The 26897-nt window shown below is 44.6% G+C and overlaps 1 protein-coding gene across 1 annotated transcript in view; it reads right to left on the bottom strand.

The window, feature by feature from the left end:
• RNGTT (RNA guanylyltransferase and 5'-phosphatase) overlaps window positions 1–26897 on the bottom strand; it is a 1829700-nt gene that overhangs the window by 525477 nt on the left and 1277326 nt on the right. Inside the window, exon 13 of the mRNA XM_086926663.1 lies at window positions 1247–1347. Within this exon, the coding sequence (XP_086782789.1) occupies window positions 1247–1347 (101 nt within the window). The remainder of the gene's footprint in view (window positions 1–1246; window positions 1348–26897) is intronic.

The raw sequence follows: 26897 nt of genomic DNA, 5'->3' as shown, positions 1-26897 counted from the left end.
AGGTCCAAGTGCAGAACAAATCATTGAGTTGCCATGCAGAGAGACCGTCCAGGAAGAAAGGATGTGCCCAGGTAATTTTACCCAGAATACTAGGTTTTCCCTTTTAAAACTGTTCTTGTTTTTTCCAAGGAAGAAGCTGTTCATTGAAGTTGGGCCAAGTAGCATTAAATGTATATGAAGAAGGTAAGGTATCAGAAAGATAAAATACCACCCTACTTTGATCTGAGCGAGCTGGTGGAGACAGGAAAACCCGGCCATCATTTGAGGTACTGCTCCCTCTGAAAAAACTCTAAATGTCTGAAAAACCCATCCTTCCTTCTTTCAATTCATCTTTGAGTCTTGTCTTTCCTCCTATCCCTTTTTCTTTTTGATGGTTTTTATCTTTCTTGTCTTCCATTTTTCCATGCTTTTACCCATCTATCCTTCTTTGCTTTTTCACCTACAAGCACACATCTTTTCTGTGTTTTTTCATTTCTATCCATTTATCCTTCCTCCTCTCCATACTTGTATTTGCCTTAATTTCTTTATCCATCCACTCTACCCTCTCGCCATGTACCCATACGTCTTTCCTTCTTTAATTAATCTGGGCATCATTCCCCACGTCCTTCATCATCTTCCTTCCTTCATTCCATTTGCAATGCGATTTATCCTGATTTCAGTCCATCTACTTTTCTTCACATGTCTCTCCAACCATCCTTTTCCACAACATAATTCTCTCAATTCACCCCCCCCCCCATCCATCTTCCTCTCTAGACATCCATCCCACCCATATTTTCTCCATCCTTCTCTACAACACACCTCCCCATCTTTCCACTAGAAGGACAGGTATTTATGAGCTTATGATCAGTCAAAGGTGTCACAAATACTAATGTAAAGTTTTTATGTTATTCAGAACTATCCTCTGTCACCCGCTCAAGCTGCTAAAGTGGGGGGTTTGTGATGCCTCCAAGCCCAGATACTTTGGAATAGAGTCCCCGGTACATTTAGATTAGAAATTCTCAGAATAGTTTATAGGTCTACCACAATTGTCTATGAAAAACCATTACCAAATTCGTTTGAAGTGCAGTTCTTCACATTCATATATTCGTCACTAAAGCTTTAATATTTTATTGTGGAATATTACACCCTGCAACAAAATGTCTCATCAGAACTTTGACTGCACCACACAGTGCTTCACACACAAAAAACGTAATAAATTAATCATTGAAAAAAATGTTACAAAAACGCTTTTAATTTATTGACATACCCTTCTCCTCCAACTCTTGTGATCTTCAGACGAAAGTCCACTGAATTTAAACTGGGGGGCTTCCATTTTAAAATATCATCACATCGACCAGGTCTATATTTCTGAAAAAGGTTAGAAAATATCTGAATTATTACATGAAACATCATATATTTCAAGAAAACAATATGAAGGACAACAGAGTTAAGTTATGAGTGGAATCGCCCTGCATATATAGCAGCTCAAGTAGTGTTCATCTGATATAAAAGCCTTCTTCAGGGGAAGGTTACCCATTTACATAAAGTGACAATGAGCAAACACGTGTGGTGCACCTCAAAACAATACTGTGAACAATTAATGGTTGGCTTGGGTACTCTAAAGATGTTCTTGACTGCCAGAGAGCAACCAGATCGTGTGGCACAGGCCCTACCGTTCTGCTTGGGAGAGTAGAGAAATTTGCTACAGCGTAGATGTCTTGTAGGCTGGCATCAGCAAGGTGTCCCTGCTGCTCCACTGTTCCATAATGATAAAAACAACACAAAAACCCTATATACCCAACTGGAAGAAATTAAGACATAGTGCAACGAGCATAACGTTTGTATCAAAATTATAAATCAACAACATTGGGATTTGGGGGCACCAAAAGTAGGAAAATTGGAAATCTCTCAGAATAAGAAAACACAAAATGGAGCAAGTGTGAGATGATTTGATCTCAGAATTGAGATCATTGATGCCCTGTCGTGGATCCCTGCAACAAATAAAGCCATATTAACTGTAAACAGATCAATTCGGTTTTATGAACCTATTAGAAGAACAATCCTACAAGGGCACTTTGTTTGTACTTTGGCATATAGTGCAGATATCTGGGATCAAACAGGGCTGGCACTTGGGCTCTTTCGCTGACAAACTAGCAAATGATTGTGTGGTACCTCTCCATAGTCGTTTTTAGGAATCATAGATCATTGGGGATTATTGGCTGTGCAGGAATCAGGTAGCTAGGCTGCCATCAACTTTATGAAATATGAAGAGCAAAAGGACAACTACCACTGCTCTCCACAAAAATGTCCATCATTAACCATTCCTGCTCCTATGTTCAGGAATGTAGTTTAGTCAGTGACATTCACTGTTGGGTGTGATCTCAAATTCCCCCACTAAAAAAGCAGTGAGTCGGCGGGTGGAGGAGTCTGATGATCAAGGTTTAGGATAAACTATTGCCACAAGGAAGGGTCAATGGTGATTTTCATTAGGAGGGTGTTGGGACCGAAAAGTCCTCTGCATGGTGATAGACGTGCACCCCAGCCCTGAATGCCCAACGGTACTGATGTTTGGATCCCTAATACTGATTTTTGTTGTCATAGGCAAACACGGATCATGGGGTTATCTCACGGACTGCGGTCTTGTTGGACCGGAAGGGGCACCCAAAGCACTGCCCTCATAGTGGTGGAAGGCTACCGTCTTCACCAGGACTTAAGCAGCATGAGTGCTGTGGTTGCAGCAAACTGTGTAGTGATCAGTGGGAGTGAACAGGTCCTTTGTAACCTGTGTTGCTGGAGTGAGGCCTACAGGCTCCCACAATTTTTCAAGTTCCACTACTGTGCGCTTAAACCACCCTTTGCCTACATCAGGTTGGGGTGAAGTGCTGCGCAGTGCAAAAACAGCGTTTTTACGCTGTGTATATGTGTGCCTGGGAAGAGTGCAATATAGGAATAATGTGTTACTGACTAGTGCATGTGTGGTGTATGTATGTGCTGGATGCACATGTGCCTGAGAGTGGTACAGTACCTGAAAGATATAGGGCTGTGCAGTGCATGCAGGATAAGTTCAGGTGCTGGGTGTATCTGTATCTTTCAGGGGTAGAATGCATAAAGGGTGTAGTGCAGGCAGAATACGTACATGTGCTGGGTGTATGTGAGGCTATAAGTAGTACAGTACATGGTGTATACAGTACTGTGTAGTGTGTGTATGCTGTATACTTTCACTGGGTGTATGTGTGTTTGTGAATGGTACAATAAATGGAGGGTCGTAAGTTCAATTTTGGGAGAACTGCATGGAGAAACATGGAGGTGAGTTAAAGATACCCCCTCAGACAGATGTGTGGATTTCTGCATTCCTGGAAGCTAGCGGGACACACACTGGGCAGGCGAGGACCAGGCCTCCCCTGTACACTTCAAAGGGGTTCTTTGATTCAGTGAGAGGTCAAAAGGAAGGGGCCTAGGCACATCTCAGGAAGGAAAAAAAGGGCTGATAAGTGAATCATGAAGAGTAGGGCTGGGCACACTAGGCTAACCTTTTGATGCACATATCATTGTGGCTGACATTCCGATATGAACTATAATCACTCCCATGGCCTGTGTTGTGGAGACTTCCCTGCTGTGACAGAAAGCTTTTCAATAGGAGGAGGAAGCAGAAGAGTCTGTACTTCAAAAGCAGAATCCAAAATAAAACCCTAAGACAAACTTGTGGTCTGGAAATGGACCATAAGAAGGGGAGGTTGAGACACTAAAAATTGTAATCCACCAAGCAGCCAGATGGGCTGTGTGACGTAGGGAGCTCTATAAGACCTTGATCAGTGACCAGGACTGAGCGCCAAGGCCTGCTAGTCTTCCTGCTGGGTTAGGGGATATTGGCAGGGAAACCAAGACCACATGACCCAGAAAGTAGAGCACCAACGCCTGTGCGCTTGCAAAGACCAGAGTGCACGGTGAGGAAGCATAGACCGTTGGAGGGAGCAAGGTCCAGTGGGGAGCCATTTCTAGTGCATTTCCCGCTGTGAGGTGGATTTGAAACGGCTGGTGCACCGATCGGGTTGTTGCCCTTTACAAGACTGAGTTGGCGACCCCCGTATGCCAGGAGAGGTCCACCGTGAAGATAGCTATGTCACAGACTGCCATGAGTTAAGGACCATAGATAACTTTGCTTGTTGACCGGAGCCTGTGGACAGTAAATGGTGGTGACCCCGTGTGTCGCAAAAGTTCACCAGAAGCACCAAAGACTGTGACCTGTTCTGCCCAGTTGAATAAGTTAGGACGCCATGGGAGCACCATCACCCAAGCATGGGACCCAGAAACAGGATTGTCGTAGCCATCCCCTCCCATTGGGAGCGAGTGAAACCTCGGATCACTGCAGGAATGAAACTGCAAAGGAGAGAGCCTGCACTCACTGAGTGCAGCTGCTAAGTTTGCAAATAGCCGACTCACCTGACTAGGGCTGGAGCAGGTGTGAGCGCCCTGAGATGGGACGCACTTCCTTCCTGCCAGTGCGGGTAAGATTTGTTTTAGGCCCGATGGCTCAGGGGGAATTTGCTGCTAATTGAGCGCATGTGCACAGGAACACTATTGACTTTAAATCAGAGTCGTAGTGTACTCTTGAGACTCTGAAAACTAGTGGGGCACACCCTGGATGCTACCAATAGTGAATGTGGAATAACCATAATCTCTAATGCAAGAAGTGAGCGGGAAAGGAAATTGCTAGAGAGACACTAGAGCCACGACCTAAGAGAAGGATTGCCAACATTGTTTGTGAATATCATATTCTTCCTTTGTATAGATAGCGTTAGACATAAAATGCTTCTCTTTTTTCTTAATAGTGAGTATTTGGCTGGACATGGTTTTATTGCTGCATGCATTTTGAGTTGTGAGTCCGTGTTCACTAACTTGTATTCACACCTCCCTTCACCCCTAAAAGGAGCCTTGGGCTGCTCAGGTCAAGCATATCCTGAGACTTAGTAGCAAAAGGCCTCAACCACCACGGTTGGGCTAGGTATTTCTGACAGTAGGTCTCTGTCTAGAGTGGCAGGGTGGGTGAAAAACAATGGGTTGGAATTCTACCCGGAGCGTTAGCCAGTGGTTAGCCTATATACAAGCATTTGTCTCACACCTTTTGGGTGTTTGATTGCCAGCAGTATGTCTGAAAACCTGAGACTGGCACAAGTATGCTTGTGCCAATGTTTATGAACTCCAAAAAGTTGTAAATTTGCACTCATTCATGGAGTAGTTATATGGGAGCAGACGTACTCTTCTCTTGGTTTTTCACTAAATGTAGGTTTTTGATCAAAAGATGAGCAATTTAAAACCTATTAGTGAAACTAGGACAAGGCAATGGGAAAAATCAACATAGACATAGCAGACCCAACTCGGAGCCCTTGGACCCAACTAGCAAGTCAATAAAGCATATATTTGGGGAGTTTCACATGCCAAACACCCCCAACCGCTGCTTTTGTTCATAGAAGATTTAAAGACGTCTAGCTCCTCATAACCGCGAAAAAGATTTTCCAGTGCAACCACTCTTACCTTTCCCACCCCACCACTCTCTTGCATTTTAAAAGTTGTTTGTTCTTTATATCGTCTAATGTTTATGTTTGAATTTAGTGGAGTTTTTATGTACTGTGTATTATTTTCTTGTATGAAAGGAAAAATTGGGCCTAAAAAACTAACTGTGTTACAAGTAAACATTGGGTTTGATACTTGAAAAGTGCTCTAAAGTACTCTAGTCCCTGTGCTACATTCATTATTGTTCTACAGAGCAGTTGCATTGTAAGTCTGGCATGAAACTGTGCGTGAGACGGAAAAGACTTCAGTGCCAATAAATGCTAAGGACTAAAGTGACAATAAATGCTTCATTAATAGCTGACATTTATGATTTTATCCTGTTGTTCAGTGATGTCACAAATACTTTAAAACAGCATAGTATAAAATGCATAGGGTTGATTTAATTTAGCTCTGCTGTGTGCAACAGATCTGCAAGCTCTCTAGAATTTCAACAATAGTATCTCTAATTGAGATGTTTTTCTGCTATTGAGTGATGCCTTTGAGATTATGTGGATGAAAATTAACTTTCCGTTTTACCGTTATCTATGCAGATATCATCTTTGAGCCACCAAAATGAAATGCTGAGCACCTGGACAAGACTGCATACCCAAACCAAAAGAAAGACCAGGGTAGTGCCTTCAGGCCATCCATTTATTATGCATGAAGTCAAACATTTAGGCCTTCATAACGAGTTGGCTAGAGAGGTATCTCCAGTATTCCAACGCCCGGAAGATGCATACAGGATGCGTAAAGCACAGTTTTTCGACAATTACAGCTCCACCGCGCGCTGGAGGCTTCTTTCACCCCACTACAAACTCTTCTAAGTTACAATCCCTTAGAGTCACACATAATGGAAACCTAATGGGAAACAAACGGCTCTCCACCCTACACCGTACACTAGTAAACAATACACCAGACCCAACAGGGTGCTGTGGAAACGCTGGGAAATAGATGTAGGCACACTCGAAGATGGAAGACTGGGTCAAAGCTAGGGAGTTGGCGAGCTCCATGAGATTGCGTTTAATCCAATTAAAATATCTCCACTGGATATACTATCCCCAGAGCATTAGTGATCACTCTGCCAATTCTGAGTGTAACAGTGTTCCCGCAACTGGGATTACTGGCAAATATGCACTCAGCAAAACAACTAAGAGGCCTGGACAGCAATACGCAGAGGCTCAGGCCAATGCCCACTTCACCAGCTGCCTGCCCTTGCTCTCTCACTACACCACAATGTTGTCAACTCTGTTCCCATTCAAAACCTGCTCGTTTTAGATGTAAAATGGGAGAGATAAACTCATAGGATTCTAGCAAAATCTGTACAAAAGGAAATCATCAATTCTGGGCCAGCAGGTTAGTTCCCATTCCAGGGAGATAATATGTGATCCCTGTGAGATTCTGTGGAGATACTAGCTGGAAATGTTAGTTCCAGCCCCACTATCACCCCACGGTGTTACTGGGGCACTTGAAATAAGGCCCAGAGTGCTGTATTTTTCACCAAGACAGCACAAGAAATGGACAGCGCCACTGTCATTCTAAAACCAATTTATAGTGTTTGGCCGCATTAAAGCATTCAAGGCTGCAAAAAAATTATTAAATCCATTTTGCACCATTTGTGTTGCTTTTCTATTAGGAACTGGAGCAAACAGGCTTTGCCCAATCAATATTACATTAAAAAAATTCACCAAAGCAAAAACAGTTTAAACGCAGTTTTATTCTTCAAATGTAAAGCAAAATGTGCATATTATTTTTCCGATCTATCGTACTCAATTCCAGCCCCGATCGATTGCAAAAGAAGTGTAAAATCAAATTGCCTCCATTTTCCCGCCCAGTGATAACATTTGAGTTTTATTTTCAAAACTAAATTTGGAGCAAAAGGCCTTTGCTCCATTCACTTTTACACAAGCAACAAAAAATATGCAATCCCTTTTGCACATTTTGCACTAAGGCTATGTAGTATGAACCGAAACAAAACCTGCTTGCACTATTCCCTATTGTGGAAGCTGCAAAAACTGTGTAAAATGAATATTCAGGTATCACTATTACGTAACTGCACTTTGAAGAGATTTAAACTTAAGAATTGGATTAGAAGAGTGTTTAACACAGGCTGCCAGCATACTGAACTTGAAACAAAGGAAGCACAATCCTGGGAGCCCACAGGCAACAATAAAAAAAGAACTATATCAAGACGCTCCCATTTAGATTTTATGACAGTACCAGCTTGAAGAGAAGCACTAAAACAAAAACATCTGCTTTTCAGATGGCTCCTGCTTTTAAAATTAAAAGGCATAAAACTCCAACAGAATCATGGAAGCGCTCGAAGACAGGGTTTCATAAGCATAGTAATTCAAAATTGATCTTCCATGATATATGTCAATGTATAATTCAGAGAAGGCCTCCATATTATTGCCGCTGCTGCTTCTTGCATGGATACTCATTGGTGGAAAGTTGCAAAGTTTTTACTTGAGATGACTTTTTGTACCCTAAAGGAGCTTGATCTGTGCTTTTGAGAAAAGCAATAACAGTGTAATCAACATACTTATTTAACGAAAACCACCTCGATCGTCATTACAAAAAAAAATACCTAAACCAGGGCAGAGAGCAGTTTTGGGGCATGCACAAATGTCAGATTTAACAAAGATTATGCAAAGTAACCCCTGGAAAATATGCATAGAATAGCATGTTGCCAACTTCTTCCACCTGCACTCAATGACAACGTTGAGCGATAATCTCTCCACTATTTGGGTCTATGCTGGACACCCTCGTGCCCCCATGGAGAAGAGATTTTGTGTTATCCTCCACATGGATGATGGACTGGAATCCCCGCATGACCCCATATGAAAGAACATCCTATGGAGAATACACAGCAAAACGTGGCTCTAAATGTGGGCAATGGCTATTCTGTAAGTGCCAGCTCAATATTATCCAATTAGAACAGAGAGCCACCTTATGAGGGTGAAGGCCTCTGTTGAATGGAGGTACTCCTCGCAAATCAGGGTCCACCTCTGTGCAGGTGGTGCCTGCTAGGGACGCTGGCTGGCTAAGGGTTCCAGCCACCAGGAACCTCCACCACTCACTGCTTGCTTTTCTGCAATAGACGGAACATCAGCTTCCAACAGAAGACACACTCAGAGGCTCATGAACCATCCAGCATGTCTCCATAATTTTAGACGTCCTATTCAAAAGCCTTTACCAAGTATAGAAGCCCTTGCCTACCTTACCAAAGCATATTTTTTTGTTGTCACATTCTGTAGAAGCAAGTTTGTTTTAAATCTACTCACTTAGAAGATCGTTGCTCCATTATATGAATTTGATGAGTTTTTATTCTTCATTTTTAGGTTTCGCCTGGCGAACAGCTGCGCAGCAGCGTTTCGCGCAGGCGAAATCTTATGTTAGAACAGTATGTGTCTTAGTTCAGCCTCTCTCTTCCATTGGATAAATGGAGGCTAGCCATTGGAAGAGAGATCTGTCCGTCATTCACCAAGGCGATTCGTGGGCGTTCCGCAGATTCTTTCCCTCTCCGCAACGTCATGAAGACGTGGCCACTGAGGGCGTGTACTTTTTTTTTTTGTTTTTACACCGATGATTGTCTTCATTATGAACTTTGTCCCTGTCCCGCGCGGCTGTATCCTGACCACCTTCCCGCTGTCCGTCCCCCCTCCCGCTATCCTTGTCTTTGTTCCCGCCCCCCCCTCCCAGATCACTTTTCCAGCTCTTCCAGGCCCCTCGTTGTTTCTTGTTTGTTTCGTTTCCTCAAGTGTCTGAATTTGCTTGATGTTCTGAGAGGGAAACTTGGCGCTGGGCCTGGTCAGCAGATAACAAGTGGCCGTGTGGGCGGTCAGAAACTCCCGGGGCTCGCTTTCTGTAGGACGGGGTGTTCGAGGGTGTGGGCGGGGGCTCTCCGTGCCCTGCTCACCAGGAGGAGGGTGGGGGAACAGCTGTCCGCTCAGAGGGCCGAGTAGAAAAGCCCCGGGCAGACCCCATGCAGCGCCTAGCCCGGACCCTTCTGCACTTGCTGCTGACGCCGAGCGGCCTCCTATCGGTGGTGAGTGAGGTGCTATGTATGTGGAGGGGGTCGGTGGCGTGCAGCACGGGGGTCTAGATTGCACAGTGGCTGTATCCTGACCACCTTCCCGCTGTCCGTCCCCCCTCCCGCTATCCTTGTCTTTGTTCCCGCCTTCCCCCTCGCAGATCACTTTTCCAGCTCTTCCAGGCCCCTCGTTGTTTCTTGTTTGTTTCGTTTCCTCAAGTGTCTGAATTTGCTTGTTGTTCTGAGAGGGAAAGTTGGCGCTGGGCCTGGTCAGCAGATAACAAGTGGCTGTGTGGGCGGTCAGAGACTCCCGGGGTTCGCTATCTGTAGGACGGGGTGCTCGAGGGTGTGGGCGGGGGCTCTCCGTGCCCTGCTCGCCAGGAGGAGGGTGGGGGAACAGCTGTCCGCTCAGAGGGCCGAGTAGAAAAGCCCCGGGCAGACCCCATGCAGCGCCTAGCCCGGACCCTTCTGCACGTGCTGCTGACACCGAGCGGCCTCCTACCGGGGGTGAGTGAGGTGCTATGTATGTGGAGGGGGTCGGTGGCGTACAGCACGGGTGTCTAGATTGCACAGTGGGGGAGGCAGGGTTGGGGCGAGTATGAATGAAGGACTGCGGTTATTATAAAGGTGCAAGTGTCTAGTAAGGGTCTGGTCACTTACGTTGGGTGGGTGGCCTCGCATTCCTGGGGCATCTTGGGTCTTTTTTTCACGTAGGTAGTAGGTTTGGCGTAATGCAACGTTACGTTTTTGCAGTTTAAATGGCGCGAACTCCACGAAGGTAGTGGATCGCCTTACATGAGAACCAGTTACAGCCCATACATTTTTTTGTAAACTCTGGGACATTAAGTGATCTGCTTAGAATCACAGGATGTTGAGCTGATGCCGGGACTCTAACTCGGATCCCCAGCTCCAAATCCGGCAACTCTGGCACCACAGCATCTCTCCTGAAATGTTTATGTTAGATTTGCGCTTTCCATTCTTCACATCCCTATCATCAGTATTCGTGTTAGTCTAGTTAGTTCAGTCCACTCAAATGAAGACACCTCTCGTCTCGGAATGCGTCATCTATTACACTACAAATCATAACATGGACAGAAAGGGGTAGTCTGCGTTACAATGACGTGGCACACAAGAAGAGGGTGTACTGCTTCATCCATGTGGGGCGAGAGCAGTGCTTTAAATGGGCAGGCACTGAGTACCTGTACTTCTTTCATTTGAAAGGAATGGCACTTCAACATCCTTTCGCAGGAGATTTTCAACTCTTTATATGGGAGAGGACAGGCACTTCTCAGTTTGAAGCAGGCACCCTGATAGTAGGAGTACCCGCACTCATTTAAAGCACTGGGAGAGAGCTGCTCGCTTTACAGCAACATGACACAGAGAAAGGGCATGTTTTGCTCCACCCTAACATGCTACACCTGGGAGGCGAAGGGCAGGGCGTTCCTCTTTTCGTGGGCCGGTGGGGACTTTCCTGACTGATGTCATTTTACCGCTAGGTCGTCGGTAGTGATAAAAACACCAGTCACCTGGGAATTTAAAGTAGCTTCTTAACGCAGGGTGGGTGAGGTGTGCTTTGCATTGTGCGCTTTTGCGCTTGTCAGAAAAGCAGGCTGGTAGAAAGAAATGACAACATTCATCACCGGTTGGGTGGGTGTGTGTGGCTCTGGGTGGGTGTGTGTGGCTCTGGGTGTGTGTGTGGCTCTGGGTGTGTGTGTGTGTGGCTCTGGGTGTGTGTGTGTGTGGCTCTGGGTGTGTGTGTGTGTGGCTCTGGGTGTGTGTGTGGCTCTGGGTGTGTGTGTGGCTCTGGGTGTGTGTGTGGCTCTGGGTGTGTGTGTGGCTCTGGGTGTGTGTGTGTGGCTCTGTGTGTGTGTGTGTGGCTCTGTGTGTGGGTGTGTGTGTGTGGGTGTGTGTGTGTGGCTCTGTGTGTGGGTGTGTGTGTGTGGCTCTGTGTGTGGGTGTGTGTGTGGCTCTGTGTGTGTGTGGCTCTGTGTGTGTGGTTCTGTGTGTGTGTGGCTCTGGGTGTGTGTGTGTGTGTGTGTGGCTCTGGGCGTGTGTGTGTGTGTGGCTCTGGGTGTGTGAGTGTGTGGCTCTGGGTGTGTGTGTGTGGCTCTGGGTGTGTGTGTGTGTGTGTGTGTGGCTCTGGGTTTGTGTGTGTGTGTGTGTGGCTCTGGGGGTGTGTGTGGCTCTGGGTGTGTGTGTGTGTGTGGCTCTGGGTGTGTGTGTGGCTCTGGGTGTGTGTGTGTGTGTGTGTGGTAGTAATTGCTGTCTGCTGAGCTCGTCCGTAGGGTACAATAGGTCTCACATTTGCAAGAGATTAAGCTAATGGCAATGTAAATGACAATGCCATTTATTTATCTGTTTTCAAAACCAACACATAAATACAAATTTTGTCATTTACAATGCCAATAGCTCAAACTTTTCCAAAGGCGAAACCATTGCATTGTAAATGCTTGTTAATCAAATGATTGCTTGATGTTTCATGTACCTCGGTGGCTTGTCCCACCCTTTTATGATTTAAACGAAATCAAATAAAACTAAAACTGACTTGACATATAGAAGTAATAGGCTGGAGCTGAAGGTTATAGATTTAAAAAGCATATGTTCAGACACACAAAAAGTAATGCTTATTAGTCTAGTCTTGAGAAGGACGGACACACTTGTATTTTAAAGACTTCAGACAGGGGGCTTCATTTCAAATCCGTATTTCAAATACTTAGCTAAAATGTAGGCCTTTCTAAGATCCTATTTACTGATGTCTTCATACTTTTGTACAAAAAAGAACGTGCCCTAAGACACGCCTAGAGTTCACGTGCCAGATAGGCATAAATGAAAAGCTACTTGAGTTCGTGGTTAATGGTTTAAAGGACCCTGTTCTTTGTGCTCTGGCTTGAGGACACCTAATCCAGTGGTTTCTTATTAATAAACAAATACCTCGACCAGACACTAAGCTTGAAGAGCCAACATCTTATTCAATTTTAAAGAAATGTGTTTTGCAATTTCTATATGTTGCCAAAAATGATTGCCAATTTGAAATAACGCTTACTTGACTGTTGCACATTTTTACTTTTCAAAAGCTGCAGGAAGACCAATTGAACATAAGAATTACGCAAAATCAAGGTTTTATAATATATAAAATCACAGCTGCACAGCATACATTTTTTAAAAGAATGTGAAGTTAATTATTATCCTTAGGTCTTAAAGAAAAAGGATTAAACTATATTGAAATGTCTAAGTTGCATTAACTATCAGGTTTGCTATGGCTCCTTCGCATAATAACCAACAAGAAAAAGAACATTGGCAAAGAAAATAAATATTGTTACCTTCAATAACTATATAACGATATTCCTGGTGAACAGAACATTAGAGGTGGGCGGATGTTCTGTTCTGCCTACGGAACTGGCGGAATTTTGGCCACTCAGCGTTACTCTTTACCGCTGAGTTCTGGACGAATTCAGTCAATTGTCATGCGGCAGAATTCCCCCTACCCCCAACACCCCACCCCATAAGACTCCAGAATAAGCAAGCTGGTGAAAGTTGGCATCCTCTAGCACGATTTTCTAAAGTGGGCAGTCACCAGTGTTCGTCGTCAGAGGCTCACCGTTTGAGGAGATTTGCTGCAGCTCAAGATTTTCTACCTAAGCCGTAGCAAAATCAACTTAAATGGACATACAATCTTGAGCACCACATAGTGCAGTTGGGGCTGATTTTCAGCGCTACTCGCGTTACCAAGGATAAATTGTAGGGCAAAATGCATGTTTTCTGCCTGTTGGTGGAATACTGTGAAATCTCGCAGAGTTTGCTGTGACTCCGCAGAATTCTACAAAGTGAACGCTGCGAGTTCTGCCCACCCCTACACAATATCTTCTAACATATTCCTCACTGTACAAACATTCTCCAGGTGCAAGACTGGATTCAGAAACTTTCCTTCCTCAGCAATAGCTCGAGACAACACCATGAGGCTTTGGCTGCAACTCGCCCGCTCAGGTTGTGACAACATCTTGAGAGATAATATACTGGCCTTTGCACTAGCATAAGTTCCTGGAACTTTTTCCTTGCCCCAAGGTGTGCAGAAGAACCGAGAGCACAAACAACAATAACACTAGACAACACATTGCAAACCCTGAGATCTTATCAAGAATGGATTAAACTCACGGGGAAAAGGAAGATGGGTGAGGAATCTGCTGGAATATATAGAGCCCACCAAAAATATATTTACCAAAAGTAAAAAAAACTTCCTTTGTTTAGGATACTTCTTCCAATATATTCCTCATCTTCTGAATGAGTCACAAGGATATCCCTTCCAAAAGGTGGGATTGAGAAGTGCTGATTAACAAGGAAGGCATTCAAAATAGCTCTGGCAAAGTATTGGTTAATGTCGCTTGAGCCGAAAGGCAAAACAGTTTAGCAAAACTGCATAAGGATGACCACTTAGCTGCTGGCCAATATCAGTCACTGGGATAACCCTGGCGATGGCAGTGGAAGCCACCCTGGCACTCGTGGCCTGGGCGCATTTGGAAGCCTGAGGGTATTTCTTTGTTGAGGCCTAGCCGATCTTAAAACAAAAGGTAACACAATGTAAAATGATGAGTTGTGTTACTGGTTTGCCATTTCTTGATCCAGCGAAGTCCACAAAGTCCTGATCATCCACTTTGATCTGTGGTCCAGTCTATGTTACTGTCCCTGCTCACTGGTGGGGTGAAAAAGAGGGACGAAAGATGAAGATGACGTGAATAATCAATGCAACTTTTGGCACAAACACAATCCGGGTGAGAAGCACCAGATTATCTGGGTAGAACATTGTGGAAGGCGTTCAAACCCTTCACCCTACAGGCTGAAGTCAGTGCCACCAAGAAAAGGTTTCCAGTGACAGTAGACAAATTCAGAAAATATGTTATCATTCAAATGGACACTCCATGAGGAATGACGAACACAAAATAAAAATTCCACTGAGGAACAATAAACTGAGTGCAAGGGAACAAATAAAGCAAATCTTTTCAAAAACGGAGAAGTGGTAACTTAAATAAAGAAGGATGGTTATGGAACCACATGAAGGCTGCAATAGTAGTCAAATAGGATCAGACGCCACTACCAAGCCCTGTTGGGCAAGAAACAGCCCAAATCCTAGGTCACAAAGGGAGGACCAAAAATAATCTAAACCGTCTGAACTTTACCACTCAAGAAACACTGGTGACCCATATGAATAACTGGATGTTGTGAGTGATCTGGCAGCCAACACAGCGTCTGTCACTATTGTAGGTAAACAGAAGGTGCTAGTTAGCCTCGCTCAACTCCATCCATGCGGTTTAACATAACAAAACAGGGCCCAAGACCCCACACCACCTGTTTGTTGTTTGAATGTAGAGATGTTATGTTAACAAATGGAATTGGAAGGGTGCTCATTGAGATGGAAAGGGGGAAATCCATCATGTCAAAGCACACATTTTTGAGTTTCCAGTGCTCTGATGGGGACTACAGGCCCACCTGTGGGTGATGTTGCCCAGATGAGCACTCAAGCCCAGAGGAAAGCCATCTGTAACCTTGGGGACTGCCACCTCACAAGGCTGAAACGTCGTACTACCAAAAGATTGGATGAGGAAAGGCACTAGTGTAGATCTGGAAGGCCAGATTTATAAATTTACACCAGTTTTGAAACTCTCATTATGCTGGAGGCACTGTTTCCTCGACCACCATCTGGTGTGTGGCACTGAAAGGATTCATGAGGCCATCAGACCTAACAAACTTGAGACTTGTAGAACTCGGCTAGGTGTCTGAGCCAGAAAAATCCAAATCATATCTGGAAAATTTGCAATCCTCTAAGGAAGAGGATAAGCCTCGATACACATATCGAACAATGCAATTTCTGCATGGGGACAAAGTGAGGCTTCTTGATGTTGATGGTAAAGCAAAAGTTGTACCAGAGGGTCATGATGCCATGAAGAGGTTCCTCAACCAGAAAAAGGGAGCCTTCCCTCGCCAGCTAGTTGCCCAAGTGCAGACCACTGACCTCCTTATGAATAGCTGCAACAGCCACCAGTACCATGGTAAGCACTTGTGGTGAAGTCACCAGATCTAAAGGTTAAAAATGCAAACTGACGTTGCATCGACATCATACTCAACTTCAGGTAGCTCCTGTGAGCAAGTAAGACTGCTAGATTAAAGACTCTGAGCAGGTAAGACTGGTGGATTGCAGACTATCATTGCCCTTGTCTAAAAACAGCTTTTTCATGTGGTCAGAAAGGCTGATAATTGTCATTTTCAATAGTTCACGGCAATAGCAGTGTGAACACTTAAATTACCAGCGAAAGGGCCTTTTAAGCCCACACAGTCAAGGCTTTTGTCCTGAAGGGGCCTTAGAAAAGGCATTATGGTTCAGTTTAGTGGAAGAGGCTTAAACCACCAGATTTTCCATAAAGGGTGAAACAACAGAAATTGTGGGTACATAAGTGATGGTCTGTGTCGTGTAATTTGTCTATGGACTGCTGGAATCAAAAAGGTTCCTCCCAGAGGTTCCAAAAGCATTTTGATGAAAAGAAGCAGCGGCTCTAAAATCATAGAAGATGGCTGCAAGATTTCAGCTAAAAATGTTGGGTTTTGCCTCAGTGGTGAGCAAGGATATTTCCAAGGACTCAGCAGCTTTCATTAACACTGAGACAAAGGAAGGGACTTCCTCTGAAGGAGGCAGAGAGTGGTAAGGAATATCTTCTTCTGGAGAAGTATTGAGTCCAGCATTCTGTAACTCCCGAAAAAAGGCAAGTGTCAGTATTGTTAGAGGGGAGAAGGTATTAGCCTTTGAATAATTATCATTTGTGCAACAATAGCCTTTGTCCCTCATAGCCGGAACATCAAAACTTATTCCTTTGCAGAAATCTCTTGGCCTCAGGAAAGGTGATAAGTTAAACATATAAACTTTGTCTTTCACCACCAGATGAGGACTAATCCAAGAGTGATCCAGGAAGTAATGCCAAAGGAATGGAACTCTGCATCTTGGAAAGTATATGCTCCTTCAGATGTTGTGAGTGCCGAGGTCGAAGCATGTGATGATGCAAAGTTGGGAGTAGTCAGGGTCGGAGACGCAGAGATCAGTAAGTCCACAGGATATCGCTGGGTCCACAGGAGTGGGTGGGTCCAACCTTTGCGTGTGGTTCAGGAGTCGCCCTGAATACATCTAGCAAGGCACATCAGAAGGTCTTGATAAGCACTGGGTTGGCAGATGCAGCTGTAAACTCCGGGTAAATTTTCTTCTGTATTAGAACAGACTCAGAAAAACGAGGTACAGACCAGCATCAATGAATTGCCATGAGTCTTAGAACTGTCCTGGGAGCGGAGTTGTTTCCATAAGGAAGATGTTTACTCCTTCTCATTATGTTTTTTTGGGGTTTTGGTGGGAAAATTTCTTGGGGAGCTTTCCCTGTTAGTAGACTGAGTTAATGGGGAACGCCTAAAAATATGAGGGCATCAGGCCTATTAATCACTTTTGAATCAAAGACACGGCATGCAGATGTCACGCAAAATCTGACAAAGCCTCTTTTTACAGCACCTGCGATAGGGTTTAACTATAAAATCTTTGAAGACATCTGACTATGTTGCTGTTGAAAGTTAAAGAATGTGGTCAGGGAAGCACCGAAAAAGAGGTCCAGACCCTGTCGATGAGATGCATAAAAACAGGAAAGGAAACCTGCACCCATATCATATCACCCCAGAAGTTAAAACTTCCTCGACAAGCACAGTTACGACTGAAGTCGCAGGGTGCGACATGGCAGTGCTCGAGCGCTATTGGTCAGGAAGAAATGTTTCAGTTGTAATCTGGTGCTTGGACGAAATTCAGAAAGCGTAAAATCTGCAGTAAGAAGTATCCCTCACAAGAACATCCTCTAAATGCTACTCTTTAATGGGTGAGCCACAGCGCTCTCAATACAATATTCAAGGGTGCACAAAGTGGGAGCTCACTCCGCTTCCGCTTCCGTAAATTGCAGTCATCTGTCTAAGTCCTTATGATAATGCATAATCAGGGCTGTATTTTGCAGTTGAAAAGAAATGTAGCAGCACCAATGTTGGTACTATGTCATTTCAAGTTTACATTACTGTACTGAAACTTCTTGCTTCATTTACAACCAGGTAGAAGAATTTGTCAACAGTCTAGTAATGTATGCTTACACTTTCCTTTGGTCTCTCCATGTCAATAAATAAACAACAGCTATTTGTTAAACTTTCGTTTTCTTTCTTTTGCTTTCCGAATCGTTTTTGTGTTTGAAAGGAGACATCGCTTTGCTGACGTGCTCTGTTTATTTTACCCAGCGACCGTTAGAAGAACCGTTATTGCTTCCTTGGGTTCCTTCTTTGAATATTAGTTATCAGTGGAACCCTCAATATCCGTAGCATAAACGGTGGCGGTCGGCATGACTTGCTAGTGGCACGGCGGTGCAATGAAAAAAACAAACCTACATTATACACGCATCTTGCCGCCGGGTCCGCGTGTCTGCTCCTTGCTCCTGCTTTCATAGCGGAATAGGAAGTCAGGAAGAACAGGCAGGCTTCCCTGACCAAGCATTGATTGGTAAGCACCAGGGTCCCCTGACCAATGCAGCTTTGTGATTGGTTTTGAGCATCCTGGTTCAACGTTCAACCAGGGAATGGGGGTATGAGTTCGTTCTTCACACAGGCTATAATGCAGCCTGCATGAAGAACGTGGAAAGTGGGCATGACTGGCCCTGATAGGGTCGACCAAACAGTCATTGCGCACTTAGGAGTGGGCAAACCAATCTGCCACTGCCCAGCTCCAAGAGCAGAGCAGCGCCCGCCCACCAGCCCGCCAAGGAAGAATAAAATGATAACTCAAAGTTATTATCATTTTATATTTCCTTTACATTGCTCAAAAGCATTGGGGAGACACCACCAAGCATAAAAGCAGGTTTCGTTTGCCATTAATTTTGATGGAAATTAAATTACATTTCCAAACACAGACACTTTGCGTCATTAATCTTAGATGTTTCCAAGAAAGCGGTTGTTTTTGCATGTTTTTTCTTTTTACCGAAAAACTAAGTATATGATAGTACAATGAAGAGCTCTGTTATCAATGTTAGCTGTTAACTTACAACAATCCTGTGGACATCTGGGACGGCCACCCGAACATGAGCCCATATATATGTGCAGTGCAATAAAGCACCCTCTTAAAGGGAGCTAACACACCAGAAAGAAAACATTTTGTACTGCACCAAATAATGTCTTAATTTACGCATTTTGTGGGTTTGCCTTGCTCATGACATCAAAATTCCTCTGGTTAGTCAGTCAGTCAGTTCCCTTCAAAATTGCATTTGCTTGAGAGGGCCTTTCCCTTTATCTCTCAAGATTATCATCCAGAAATGGTCACTGTATCGATCATTTCTAAATCAGATAGTGCTAACATCCATCGCGCCAATGTTCAGTCTAACCAACCCCAAATACTGGAGGATCCAAAATTTGGAGGGCTACTAAACATCCCTGATCTCCCTCTCTGCTGAGGCTCCTATATTAGTTACAGCTAGGCTGAGCATCAATTTTAAAGTACTCGCCTTGCCACAAACTGCATCTGCAAACAGAGCCGTTGTTATATCGAGGGAATCCAACAGAAACAGCTCCAACAAAATTCCTAATTAAAGTAAACCAAAAACCCCAAACTTCGCTGGGCGACTCTTCCCTAAATACTTTTTAACAAAAAATGATAGTTTGCTGGTTAATAATTACATGCAACAAGGGTGCACTTTCTTACTATCCCATTTAACAGAATGCACGAAACACAGTAGCTAAATCTAGTTTTTGAAGTTTATGATAGACGTTCACTTCTGGTTATTCAGGAGTATGCATGCATGCATGCATGTACATGTGACCCTAGCTGAGAGGCAGCAGAGCACTAGACAGGGTCAAAGGCAAACTTTTTATATTAATTTTTCCCCATAAACAAACATCGGCAGTGGAAATATGAATCAAATAATAACACTTAGCACGCAACTCACTATCACATACTTAATTTGCAAATGCTGTATTCCTTACCCTTGCAACTTGTACAATTGCCCCACGTTTGTCTATTTTTCATTGTACTCATCTGCACATGCTCCTTTGCATCGGTAGTATCTTACTGGTGTCATTGTTTTGCACACCCTACATCAATAAACCAAGCCGTGCTGAACATACAGTCACATCACAGTGGCGGCTGGTGACATTTGAAAGTGGCGAGGCATTAACCAATTGACGTACAACACTGTAGCGAGCGAGCCCGAACCACCTACTCCCCCAAGAAAATTTTGAAAAAAGAGTGGGCAAACGGTGCATTTTCAAGCAAATATGAGAAAGCAGGAAGGTTAATAATGTAATTGTGAATCTGTTCTAACAAAGACAATGACTGGCAAAACTATCGCTCGTTCTGCTAGGCGTGCAAAAAGAAACCAACATACTATTGGGTGTAAGGTTTGTCCCTGAAACAAGAATATTATCATGCACACCTGAACACTTGCTCCAGTGATTTGTGGCACCAAAAGGGCAGGTGCACGCACTGCCAACCCTTTCAACCCTGCACAAAGGCCAGACAATTCTCGAGGCAGCACTTGCTATGTTTCTTGGAATTCCAGGTTCCAGACTCATAGGGTCTGCTTGGACTCAGTCATACACACCTCCCAGTAGCAAGAGAAAGCAGTTTTGGTACAAAAACACACAGGGTGCAGGTTCAATATTGGCATGACCCCACTGAATTTACCCAGGGTGTGAGCAGAACGCTTCCTTCTTTGTAGACGAATAAAGGGTATACTCCACTATCGCCAGCCAGTACTGCTCCCAATCTAAGGGTCAGCCATTACGACTCAGGAGGTTACTACCCAAGATGAGGAATGCAGCCCTAGCCCCCTAGAAACAAAGCACCCTGGAACTAGTAACTGTGTGGTCTCGGTCATAAGCAACCAAGCAGAACATTTCTATAATAGGTGAGAACTCGAAGGAGACACAGTAATATAATCACAGGATGGTGTATCAGCAACAAGAGCACAGGGCTTTGATCCTTCCGCTTCTACTTAGACACAGCCCTGCACAAAGCTGAAGCAGACAAAAGGTAAGCACACCCCATCCTGCCAGAACAGTTGTTATTGCCAGGACTGAATGTAATGCAAGCACACCGGACAAATGGACTGAGGAAGGCAAAAGGGATGCCCAGCCCTCCACTAAAGGAGAATCCTGCAAGAGAACATCTCAGAAAAAGATGACAGCCTTCACCAGTGAGGAGCATCGTTATTCAGCAATTAAGGGGGCATACCTGTGTGTTGGTCAAGATGTTTGCAATCACAGCAATGTGTGAAGCGTGATTACTGAAATCATACCTGCGTTCGGTGCATGATTGCAGAAACAATAGTAGAGTGGGACACATGATTACAAATACCCCCGCAAAATATGGTAAAGTCAGCCTTGATTTCAGTGATCGGCCAACGTAGTTATCTATAGTACTGTGTACACAATACTTTAATATCAATGAGGTCGACTGCAATGTTGCACCTCTCATGCCTCTCATAATATCAGGGGTATTGCGCTTGTGAAAAATAAATAGATTATGCCGGAAACGCTGCAAAATTGCATATTTACAGTGGTCCTGCTCCAGTACTGAGCCCCACACATTCACAAAGATACATAATTATTAACCGTCACTTTGCATACATGAATTGGCAGCCAGCACACAGTTCTTTAGGATTACTTGAGGTTTAGTTTACTTTAATATCAAGCGAGTACGCCGCCTCGGAGAGAATAAGTTAGAAGGGATCTATCAAGTCAGGCGGAATTCTGTTTGTTTTGTTGAGGGTTCACGAGAAATTTGCTTCTTGTCTCGTCAGTCGCGGCCGGTGGAACGACTCCAGTCACGGCCGCCATGATTCCGGGTGGTGGGGGAGGGTGGTATGCGCGGGCAGGGGGGGGGGTTAATGTAATGAATTAAACTTACCAGGCATGAGGCATCTCCTTCGGTCCCACGTCGCATCGCGTCTGCAATGCTCAACAGGAAATACTAACTGCGTCAAATCAGGGGGCTGAATGCGACGGGGTGGCCGGGAGGCTGACCCTTGTTTCCTCATATCCTGGCATATGATAGGGCAGGGGCGACTTTGTGCAAAACGCATCACTGCCCGAGCAGGAGTCTATCTACAGACGCATGCACTACACTGGGCATGCGCAGCATCCTAATGGTTTGTGAATGTGAGTGAGGGGCACCGCTCCTCACTCACATGCGCAGTCAGACCATCTTCTGGACTCCTGCTCTCGCCTGCGTGCGCAGGCGAGAGCAGGAGACATGCGCACTTTAACCCCTGAAGCACAGGCCGGCCGGAAATGTAAACAGACGAATTGTGAAAGCTGTTAAATCGTCTGCTTACATTCCCGTTGCCCAAACTGCAGTGAGCAGTTTCTTTTGTGCGGGGCTGCCCCGGCGCCCCTATGGACCAGCCGCCGATGTCACATCATACAGAATGGCATATGACTTATTAACCCAGCATTGCACGGCAAACATATAATAAACATGGGATGGAAGCGGTAGATTAATTCTAAAAGTGAGAGTGGACCATTACTACATCAAAATATAGTATTATTTTACAAAGTTTGTCTTCAGCTCTTTGATAAATTGGAGTAGGGTTGGGCAGTTCTGATGGATACAGGAAAGCAATTCCAGAACCTGAGTCATTGGATGGGGAAGGCCTGGTACCTTGTGTTTTTTTTAGGCTTGGGCGGTAAATTCTGTTCCGCTTGCGGTATTTGCAGAATTTGGGTAATTTTGCGTTCCGCGGAGAACGCAAAATTGTCCAAAATTCTCATTCCGCTTGTTCGCGTACTCAAAATGCGTGTTCGCGAGATATTTCCTCCCGAGCACGCAAACAGCAATTGTGAACAGAAAAAAAGCATCGCGAACAAGCACAGAGGCAAATGAGGGCCGCTAACATGCCAACCAGGGATCGATGCTTATTCCATGCAGTTCCATACAGTTAAAAAAGAACACACTGCAACGACGTTTACAGACCATGTCGCAAAACATACATGCAACACCTCCTCACCAAATGGCAATAGCGGCAAACCCGATGACCGGTTTCTCTGAGTTGTGTGCTATTATGAAGATTATGCAGAAAGTGGGCTCGGACGGATTAAGGAGGGGGCACACATCCTCTGCCTAGATGTGCTTGTAAGGGTGTGAGGAGCATAGAGCAGTTTGGGATGAGCAGGATTAACACAGGCAGAGGGTGAAACCAGTGTGCACTGATGGCTAAGAATCACAAATAGGATGAATGAGTCGCAAATTACATGGGGCAACTTGACAGTACTGCAGTCACCTGTCAGGTTCACTTCCGAAAGACGAGTAGCTGTGGTGCAGAGCCTATCACAGGCCTGCATTGCCACTGGCGGGTTGACAGGACTGCAGATTAATTGGTGGCAAGCCAAAAAACAACGTAAAAGGATAGGTGCTGCGCTTAAGTGTCAGCCACACGAGAGATATGCACCCGAAAAAATGCATATCGGCCACGTCGTTGAAAGATTGCAAAGCTGCGCACAGCCAGTCACATATCAGTATCACCACTGGAAAGGAGGCTCTGCCCAGTACTATTGTATCACTTGTTGAAAAGTAAGTCAACCTCAAAAGTCATAGCCGACGTATGTGTACAACGCATATTCAACATGGAGCATCTTGCCACTGATAACAAATGTTTACTGTTACTCAGTTTAATGAAAAAGTGGCATGAAATACTACGAATACTTTTTTGTCTGCTCAACTCAGTTCACAAACCTCGACGGGCAATCAAGCACAAAGCCAAAGGTGGTCGGAGGAAGAAGTGACACAAAAAGAAAACAAGAGGCCAAAGAGGGATCAAAAAACAACTTCAAGACAACTACAGCCAGAGAAACTCCGTCACAGAGGAGCAAGGAAAGAAACATCTTACAAGTGAGTAGTATTATGAATTTGTCCCTTAAACAATTTACCAATAGTGAAACCGAGGCATTCAGCTTAGGACAATCATTTTACCCTACCACCAGAATGAATTTTGAACAAACATGGAATGATTTATTCAAGTTTTCAGAAATATAACATTATAGAAAATGCATACACTTTCTACGACATAAGCTCAAACCACTACACTGACAATTCCAGATAGTAATACTAGCAATATAACAACTTAAGACATTGAGATATATGACACTCTACAGGCTTTAGTGGAAGAACCCCGTACCACAGAGCACATGGACACCTGATCTAGTGAAATAATGTAAATGAAACGAGGATATACATCAACCAGTGGGGATAGTGGCCTCAACTGCAAATCACAGTACATTCCGCAAGGGCCTCATGATGCCATACACACTTTCCACAAGGTCATGGTTCGAGATCTAAAACAAATGAGATGTAAGAGAGATCAGCTGAAACACAATTTGACATTGTCTTAATGGAAAGTGTAACAAATATTAAAGCAAGGCCAGACAATTATGATCATCTGGGTGGAAATTTAGTAGTAATATCCAGAGAAAAATGTGTAGTGGAATCATTAAAACAACGTTGTGTTGTTGAATACTAGGGATTAATATGAAAGAGTATGAATTGATAGTTACCAGACATAATGATCTTTGGAATGCCTGGTGACAAAGGGGAATGCTTGATTATGATGAGTGTGTTTTTAAAATAGGACCGTCTCCACAATTCTATTTTCTATCATCTACCAAAGGCCCTTAAGTATCCGTTTAAAACACCTGGACGTCCCATAGTCTCCCGGAGAATACATGAATGTAATAATAATAATAATAATAAAGCATTTATAAAGCGCAATGGTTACGCCATCTCGGCGTGTCCCCGCGCTGGGTGAGAGGCAGAAAATCCTCCTTACACCATTACATGCTGCAAGAGAACAGGGAAGTTTTCAGCATCCTTCTGAAATTAGTTTCAGAACAATGTATATTGAACATTAATTATTCCCAGTTTAAGAAGTATTAGGTTCCGATGTAACAGATATCGAGGATTCCATTTGACAAATCAGAGAAATAGGATGAAAAGATAATTACATCAGCATAACCCTTAACACAGGTCTGCCTCTATACTAGTATCCAACATGACAATGGGGTTCGAGCTTTTGAGTATTTTTCACAGGCCCAGTCATTCAAGTTTTACCAACGCACACAAAAGTTACAAAGTATGGTTAAAATCTGATCAAATGAGAATATGTTTCTATTCCAAACTGGCTTCCTTAGGCAGAAGGGCTTCGGCCCACCTATAATATTTTGTCCATGGGCTGGCGGGACGAATAGGTGTTCTGGTCATAAGCAATGGAGAACATATTGCACTATAGCTGTGATGCATAGCTGACTATGTCCCCGTTGGAGCCCTGCCCTTTGAAAATGTTGAAACTGGGAATGGAAGCTATTGCCTCACCCTTGACCTCAATCGTTAATGTCATTACATCGGGCCAGTATCCCATCGCATGGAAAACGGCGGTGGTTAAACCTCTTTTAAAGAAGCCCTCTTTGGATCCAGCGGAGCTGAAGAACTACCGGCCCATTTCCCTGTTGCCTGTCCCCGCAAAAATTATGGAGAAACATTTGAACTTTCATCTCAGCTCCTATTTGGAGGATCACCATCTGCTCGACGGCTCGCAGCATGGGTTCAGAAGTGAGCATAGTACGGAGACGGGGTTAACCTCTGTATTCAACTAGCAGCCCGCCCCAGCGTTGCACGGGGCAGAAGGGGGCTGGGGGCACAATTTCAGGCTTGCATGCACCTTACCTCAGCGCTTGCTCCCAGTCGCACAAACCCAGGCCCCCGCTCCAGTCCGCCTCACTTCACCGCCCCCACTACTCTCAGTTAAATGTCTGCACCAAATGTGAAAGCGCAAATCATTTATTTTGCTATCCCGCTCCAGTCCGCCGCACTTCACCGCCCCCACTACACCAAGCCGGTCTACATGCCCAGCTGCAGTTCGCTATCCCGCTCCATTCCGCCTCACTTACCGCTCCTCCCCGCGTTTCATATACCTCATGGCGCTGCAGTCTTGCTACGTTCTTCTCTCCTCCATGCGCTGTTGTCCTCCATTCCGCTCCAGTCCGCCTTATTTCACCTCTCTTCCCTGCGGTTCGCGTACCTCATTCCCTCCAGTCTGGCTAAGTTTTCCACTCCTCCCAGCGCTGTTGTCCGCTCCTCCTCGCGTTCCTTTCCTCCGATGATGTCAACACGCACGTTGTCAGCACGCACGTTGTTAGCACACACTGCCGGCGCTACTTCTTAGGGACTACTTTTTTTTTATTGTTTATGTTTTTAAATAACGTTTATTTTTATTTTTTTTATAGCCTATGTCCATCTACTGGACCCCCCCTTTCCAACGCTGTATTGGGTGTTGAGTTTGGTGGTGTACTTTTCGAGTTTACCTGGCTCAAAGGACACAGTTCTCTCTTTATAATAGTAGTATAGAACATCCGAAGTCAGGTTGATGCCGGTCACACTACTTTACTGATCCTTCTGGACCTTACCGCAGTCTTCAATACTATTTCTCCCTTAAGATTGGCTGGGAGGCTCAGGGAAATAGGGATTGAGGGCTCCACCCTTAATTTGCTTACCTCATTTCTTATGGATCGGTCGCAAAGAGTTAAGGTGGGCCAATTATTCTCAGCTCCCAATCAGTTGTTTTGTGGAGTTCCTCAGGGATTCTCATGGAGTCCTACCTTTTTAATATTTATGTAGCCCCCCTTGCTAGGGTCGTAAGATCTTTTGGGCTAGAAGTGCCATCCTACGCTGATGACACTAAAATCATGATTGCGATTACTAATAGTATTAAAGCATCAGCTGCAAATTTTAAAAACTGCATGCAGGCAGTGGCCTCCTGGATGGTAGAAAACTATCTAAGACTCAATGGGGATAAAACTGAGGTTTTAATTTTTGGAAACAATCAGGAGATCTGGTCAGAGGCTTGGTGGCCTGATACGCTTGGATCCTGCCACCGCCCTACCCCCAGTGCCAAAAATCTAGGCATCATAGTTGACACTTCCCTTTCCTTGGGCCCACAAACAAATAGAACAGTTTTCACCTGTTTTGGGATTGTAAGGACCCTTAGAAAGATCTCCCAATGTCTTTCCTTTTCCTCGCGGAAACATGCAGTTGTGGCACTTTTGTTGTTTAGATTAGACGACTGTAATGCCTTTATGTGGGGATACATACGGGGCTTGTGCATCGACTTCAATTAGTGCAGAACACTGCTGCCAGGCTGGTGATGGGCCTTCTCAAATATCACTTTGTCTCGGCCATGATCAGCAATCTGCACTGGCTTCCGCTGGGTCGGAGAATTGTATTTAAAGCCCTGTGTTTGGTACACAA

This window comes from Lissotriton vulgaris, chromosome 6 (genome assembly GCF_964263255.1).
Source record: "Lissotriton vulgaris chromosome 6, aLisVul1.2, whole genome shotgun sequence".
Lineage (NCBI taxonomy): Eukaryota > Metazoa > Chordata > Amphibia > Caudata > Salamandridae > Lissotriton > Lissotriton vulgaris.
Note: the sequence above shows the minus strand (reverse complement) of the source record. Positions and strands in the feature narration are given on the sequence as shown.